Source organism: Austrofundulus limnaeus, unplaced genomic scaffold (genome assembly GCF_001266775.1).
Source record: "Austrofundulus limnaeus strain Quisiro unplaced genomic scaffold, Austrofundulus_limnaeus-1.0 Scaffold123, whole genome shotgun sequence".
Classification (NCBI taxonomy): Eukaryota; Metazoa; Chordata; class Actinopteri; order Cyprinodontiformes; family Rivulidae; genus Austrofundulus; species Austrofundulus limnaeus.
Window position 1 is genome coordinate 1460205 of NW_013952525.1, and position 6979 is coordinate 1467183.

Below are 6979 nucleotides of genomic sequence, written 5' to 3' on the forward strand. Positions count from 1 at the left end.
GGATGGATGGATGGATGGATGGATGGATTGATGGTGGATGGATGGATGGATGGATGGATTGATGGTGGATGGATGGATGGATGGATGGTGGACGGATGGATGGATGGATGGAGAGATGGATGGATGGAGAGATGGAGAGATGGATGGATTATTTTTATTATTTTTTGTGTAAATATGAGATAAATCAGAGGAAACCATCTTGTAACGTAATAATTTGTGTTAAATTAGCATTAGCATTAGCAWGATTCAGCAGAGCTACACTCTGGATAACAAGATGCTACAGAAGCTAATGCTAACAGTTCAATCTCTCATCAGAACATGACCTTATTTTAAAACTTCCTCCTCCTTCATCGCCTCGTTTCTTTTAACCACACTGAACGTTGTGACCTCCTCCTGACCTCCTCTGGCCCCATGTCTCTTTCTCCCCCTCAGATGGAGGGGAGCTGCCCCCCCACATAGAGCAGAGGAACGGCCAGCTTCATTTCACCAAAGTGACCCGCAGCGACGCTGGCAACTATACCTGCATCGCCTCCAACAGCCTGCAGGGGGAGATCAGAGCTCTGGTGTCGCTCACRGTGGCAGGTAAACCTCTCAGCTGTRCTTCAGGGGACAGGAAGTGACCTGCAGGAGGGGGGAGGAGTTTCACTCTCGTTAAGTTTAATGTGCATTTTCTAATCACAAACCCTGAGTCTGAGTTTTTTTTCTTTTTATCTGTGCAGTTTATATCCGCTTCAAGGTGGAGCCTGAAAACACCACGGTGTACCAGGGACACACAGCCGTCCTGCACTGCCAGGCCACCGGAGACCCCGGGCCTCACATCCACTGGATGGTTAAAGACAAGGCTCTGGACATCAGTAAGAACAGGAGGTAAAGATGGAGGGAGGGATGGATGATATTTGCATATAAAACGAAGCAGAAGTAAAAGGCTGTCTGAACATTAAATACTCCAGTAAAGTATAAATAAGCAAAACAAAGTATTTGTACTTCAGTACTTGACGTCTCTGTAAAACCGTGTTTTCTCTGTCGGCTCTTCAGGTACCACAAGATGCCAAACGGCTCTTTGATCATCAACGACGTCACCACAGACGACACGGGCAGGTACACCTGTGTGGCAGGAAACAGCTGCAGCATCAAAGACCGCGTGGCTCAGCTGTACGTCGTGGGTGAGTTAAACTGGTCTACACACACACACACGACACACACAAACACATTAATTAAACCTCCACACCTCTGTCCATCACCACACCGACAGGTTAATAACGGCGGCCTCGTCTCTGACGCGGTCGTCGGGGGTAAAGGCAGCGGGCGAACACTGAGATGTAATAAAGCTTCCTGCTCTGAGGCTGCTGCTCTGAAAACATTAAAACTACCTTCATCGCCTCACATGAACCTGTTTCCTCCCACAGCAGGAGGAGGACCGTGTTTCAGCTCAYCTCTGAGGAAAAACAACCAGTTTGGATGTTTGTTGGAGCTTGTCGGGGGGTTTGCATGACAAAAACCAGACCAGTACCGTGATCCAAACCTGCGTCTGTAAAACAGAGGAGAGGCTGGGGGGTTTCTTTCTGAACGACACATAATTAAAGCAGTTTAGAAATTACTCACATATTTTAAACTTTTGCTTGAACAAGAATAGAAATTAAATCAACTTAAGATGCATTTCATGCAAAAATAACAGTTTAAATGCTTCAAGGTGAAAAGGTTTAACAGTAAACTTTTATTGTGAGATAAATGAGCTGACTTTTACTAAAAGAAACATGAAAAATCTGTAGAAAATCTGCAAAAATGTGTCAAAGAGCTAAAATTTAACAAAAACTTGCAGAAAATAGTAACTATTGGCAAAAAACAGCTTAAAAAGCAAAAAAAAAAAACTATCATAAAAACAGAACAAGAAACAAAAGAAATATTTAAACAAATTTATAAAGCTGAAATTGTATTAGCTTTGTTAGCCATGTTGACACGCTAATTAGCTTTAAGCYTGTGATAAGAATCACTTTCGGCTACAACCCCACCAAGATTTACCTCAATATTTTCAAATCTGATTCAGCTGAAGGTGAAATAACTGGACTGTGCACAAAACYGATGAAATTAGCTAACAAAGGTTTGACAAGGCTAAAAGTAGCTAAAATTAGCAAAAGGAAGCCAAAAGTATCAGAAACAAGTTGAAATTACAAACAGTTGTGAAAGGAGTTCCAAGAACTTCAAATTAGCAGAAACCCCTAAAAAGGGGTAAAAAAATTGCAATCTGTTGAAAATTAGCTAAAACAGCTAAAKTTAGCAGAAAACTAGCAAATATGTACTTGAAAAAGCTCAAATTAGCAAAAAGAAAGACATGTTTGCTGAATTAAATAGAAAGAAGCTTAAATGACCACCAAAATGTGAATTTACCTTGAAAAYGCTAAATTTAGCAACAACAACAAAAAAAAACAGCTAAACAGTAGCCAGAATTGCAGAAAACAGCTGAAAGAAGCAAAAAAGCACTAAATAGTAGAACTTGGAAGAAGAAAGGCAGAGAGGAGCAAAATGATAGCTGAAAAAAGCTAAAACTGTCAAAAAAAGAAGCTAAAATTAATGCAAGGAAGCTAAAAAATTTGAACACATTTGATCACATGAAAACATTTTGAAGAATTTTAAGGATGTCGAAAGTAGTTTTATTCATTTTCAATGAGAGAAAAACGTTAGATAAAGTGAAATAGCTAAAAAAGTATAAATAGCTGAAATGCCTTGAGTCATAGGAGTGTCCTGAAGGAGCCGAATGTTTTGATGTATGAATTGTTGAAAGAGTTGGGAGACAAAAACCATGCAGAACAAACTSTAATGATAAAGAATAAAGAGAAACCTGATCATTGTCATGTGAAATAATCAAAACTGCTCATCGTGTCAATCATCTGTTCTTACCTGACCGTACTGGTCTGTCTGTCCCCGTTAGAAAAACCGGCGCATGTCCACCCGTCGGATGACCCAGACGACCGGGCCCCCTACAAGATGATCCAGACCATCGGCCTGTCCGTGGGGGCGGCCGTGGCTTACATCATCGTGGTTCTGGGACTCATGTTCTACTGCAAGCAGAGACGCAARGCCAAGAGGCTGCAGAAGGGCCAGGAGGGAGAGGAGCCGGAGATGGAGTGTCTGAACGGTCTGAATCTCTGAGGGSTTTTATGAAACGCTTTAAGATCTCTGCTGCCACCTTGTGTTGATTCTGGGTACTGCATACAAGAAATTATATCATTTTATCATGTGGAGCTTCTGTGGATGGAGACACAAAACACTGCTGCCACTATTAACTTTTGTATTTAGTTTTTTATTTGTTCATTTATTAATTAATCTTCCCTTTAAAATACTTAATAATGTTTATTAACAACCTCAGTTCTAGAAAACGAGTAAAGTTTTAATTAGAACTGGATGAAATTACTCACAGACCTGATAAACTCACATTTTATTCACAATAAAAAAGTTAAAAAGTTTTTTTGAATTTTTTTATTTTTATTTTTTACAACTGATGAGGACAAACTTTATCAACAATTGTGCAACAGTTCAAAACAAACAAAAAATTACAAACCAAGACAGACCAAATTGTCACTGGTCTTAAGACTGGTGCAGTTTTTTTGTTTTTTGTTTTTTTTTTTTCCCAACAGAGATTTTTGGGTAGTAATGTTAGTTTGCAAATATATTTATTGCAAACAAAAAATTATTACAAACCTAAATAAATAAATGGGATAAAACGAATAAGTTTAATGAAGATAGAGATATGTAAATCAAAAACAAGAAGAATCCAGAAATGGATAGAGTACATGAAATTAAAAAAGTTAAATAATAAATTCAGTGCTAAATGTACGTCTACAGCATGAATAGAAAGGTAAAAATATCTAACAGATGCAGAAGTGTTTTGTAATTAGGTTAATCGGTGCGTAAAAAGTATTAGAAGTAATGATGGGCGGGGCTTCAGCAGTCTGGTTTTATAAATCCAGTTAAGCGTGTTGGATTTGTCACGTTTTCTCCGACTCATTTAACACGTGTTCTTCTCAGGAGATGCTGTGCAACAAAACGGCCACACCACGGCCGAGATCCAGGAGGAGGTGGCGCTCACCAACATGGGCTCTGTCGCCACGACCGAGAAACGCCACAGCAGCGCCAACGACAAGCTCAACTTCCCTCGCTCAAACCTCCAAACCATCACCACTTTAGGTACGATGAGCTCGCAGGTTTCAAGAGGCTKGACTGAAACAGGAAGTGGGTTGTGTTTTATTTTATTTTATTTTTTTTTTGACGTGCGCTTGATTCACAAACCAGGTAAGGGGGAGTTCGGCGAGGTGCTGCTGTCCAAGGCGAAGGGGATGGACGAGAGCGACGCGGAGACGGTGGTGCTGGTGAAGACCCTGCAGTCCAGAGACGAGCAGCTTCAGCTCGACTTCCGCCGCGAAGCCGAGATGTTCGCCAAGCTCAGCCACCCCAACGTGGTCCGGCTGCTGGGGCTCTGCAAGGAGGCGGAGCCACACTACATGATCCTGGAGTACTACGACCTGGTAATCATACAYGAACACAAACATACGGGTTTTTAATTCTGCCTTTTATCTGATTTAAAACGTGTTTTTTCATGGCAGGGAGATCTGAAGCAGTTCCTGAGAATTTCTAAAAGCAAAGATGACAAAGTAAAATCTCAACCAATCAGCACCAAGACCAAAGTAAGTCCTGAGTGGTACTTTTAGTTTTTATTACCAGCTCTAAACCAGGGGGCGGATCTAGATGTTTTGCAATGGGTGGCCAGTGTTTTTTTTTTGAGGGGTGCCTACAAATAAAAGGATTTAAAAATTCAAGATGGCCGCCACAGCTAATTCTAAATGACTTTCATTTTGTTTGTGTGATTATAGCTGCTAAATGTGAGTTGCAACTAATTATTCAGCCATTTGAAGGCACACAGAGATATAGATTAGTGTAGAAGTAGCTGAAAACAATCCTTACAAAATTCTAAATGCTAATCAAAAATTCAAGATGGCCGCCACAGCTAACTTTAAAAGGCTATAATTCAGCTATTGAAAGATTTATTGAGTTGAAATTTGTTGTGGATTAGCTAAGAATGATCACATGCCAAACGCCGATGCTAATACTGTACCAAACTAGAGAAATTGTATTTCCAGTAAAAATGCTAGCGTGAATGCTAAAAGCTAAAGTTTAATGCAAGTTAATTTGAAAAGCAAAAGAAGCATAAAAAACTCAGATTAGCAGAAAGAATAACAAAAAACAAAAATTAGCAGAGGAATAGCGTAAATTAGCTTTAGTAGCTAAAATTAGCATAATAAGAAGCTAAAGTTAGCAGACACAATATGGTGAAAGTGGTGTAAAAAAACAAAATTAGCAGAAAAAAGAATGAAAGTACAAAAAAGTTGCAATTTGTTGTCAAGTAGCTAAAACAGCTGAAATGTGCATCAAAACAGCTAAAATGTAGCTGAAAATGCTGAATGTAGCATAAAGAGGCAGAAGGAGTACGTTTTCAAAACTTAGCAGAAAAAGATGAAATGGTCCCAAAAATTTACATTTAGCTTAAAAACTAATTTTAGCTAATAACAGCTGAACAGTAGCTAAAACTGCAGCTGAAATGAGCTGAAAGAAAAATAAAAAGCTCAATTTAGCAAAGAGAAGCTAAAAGTACAATTTAGCAGATGAATAGCAGAAAGAAGTCAAAATTTAGCAAAGAAATAGCAGGAAAAAGCTAAAATTAGCAAAAAAAAAAGCTAAAATTAGCAAAAAAAATGCTAAAATTAGCACAAGGAAGTCAAAAAGAGCTGAACCTGAACAAAAGGTGCAAGGTGCTGTAAAGATTTATAAACATTTAGAAGGATTTTAAGGATGTAATAAACGACTCCATTCATTTTCAGTGGGAGAAATGTGGCCGAAAAAGTGAAATAGKTAAAAAGTACAAATTACTGAAATACCAAAAGTCATAGCTGGAATGTCCTGAATGAGCTGAACGTTTTGATYTATGAATTGTTYAAATAGCACAAAAATTGCGCAACGAGATAGGTTCAAAGTTACGTACAGACGAAAAAATATTCATCTCAATTTAGCTAATGCTAATTTTACAAATGGCTATAATTCAGCCATTTTTACACACACACAGCTGAACATTTTGTACAGTACTGTCGTATCAGAGAACGATAAATAAAATCCTCATCTGCTTGTTAATTATTACGGGGTGGCACCTGGAGGGGGGCGGGGTATTTGCCACCCCGGCCACCCCTSTGGCTCCGCTTCTGCTTTCAACTTAAAAAATGCATTTCACATTTTTATTTGTCTCTTGACGTTGTCCTTGCTTCCCTCCAGGTGTCCATCTGCGCCCAGGTGGCCCGTGGCATGGAGCATCTGTCCAACCACCGCTTTGTCCACAAAGACCTCGCTGCTCGAAACTGTCTGATCAACAACCAGAGACGGGTCAAGGTGTCCTCGCTCAGCCTCAGCAAGGACGTCTACAACAGGTCTGAAACCCTCGMTATTAATCTGAGTGAAGTCATCGAGTCTGACTTCCTGTTTGTTTCTTTGTGTGGAAACAGCGAGTACTTCCACTACAGACAGGCGTGGATCCCTTTGCGCTGGCTGCCGACAGAGTCCGTGTTCGAGGACGACTTCTCCACCAAGTCGGACGTGTGGGCCTTCGGCGTGTTGATGTGGGAGGTGTTCAGCCACGGAGAGATGCCGTACAGCGCTCTGAGTGACGACGAGGTGCTGGAAGGTGAGCCGGCATTACTTCCTGTTTTTTTTTAAAGATCCATGATTAGTTGTAACAATAGACTTGATTTAATAAACATTTATTTTTACTGTAAAATAAAGACTGTAAAAATACTGCAGGCTGTTTAGTTTTTATCATTTAAAAATATATATTTTAACCGAAACGGAGCCATTTTATCTACACACAAAGCATTCTGGGTAAATGATGACGTGGATAGGTCCTCGGTGCGAGGCTGCTAGCGAGCTATATCCACCCTGAAGG

At 40.0% G+C, this 6979-nt stretch overlaps 1 protein-coding gene across 1 annotated transcript in view; it reads left to right on the forward strand.

Annotated features, from left to right (window-relative positions):
- The window catches only part of ptk7b (protein tyrosine kinase 7b), a gene marked incomplete at its 5' end in the record, with an annotated part of 96466 nt that overhangs the window by 87760 nt on the left and 1727 nt on the right, over window positions 1–6979 (forward strand). Inside the window, 9 exon segments of the mRNA XM_014015146.1 lie at window positions 433–582; window positions 720–867; window positions 1036–1163; window positions 2927–3133; window positions 4024–4182; window positions 4288–4520; window positions 4599–4679; window positions 6316–6467; window positions 6543–6721. Coding sequence (XP_013870600.1) covers window positions 433–582; window positions 720–867; window positions 1036–1163; window positions 2927–3133; window positions 4024–4182; window positions 4288–4520; window positions 4599–4679; window positions 6316–6467; window positions 6543–6721 — 1437 coding nt within the window.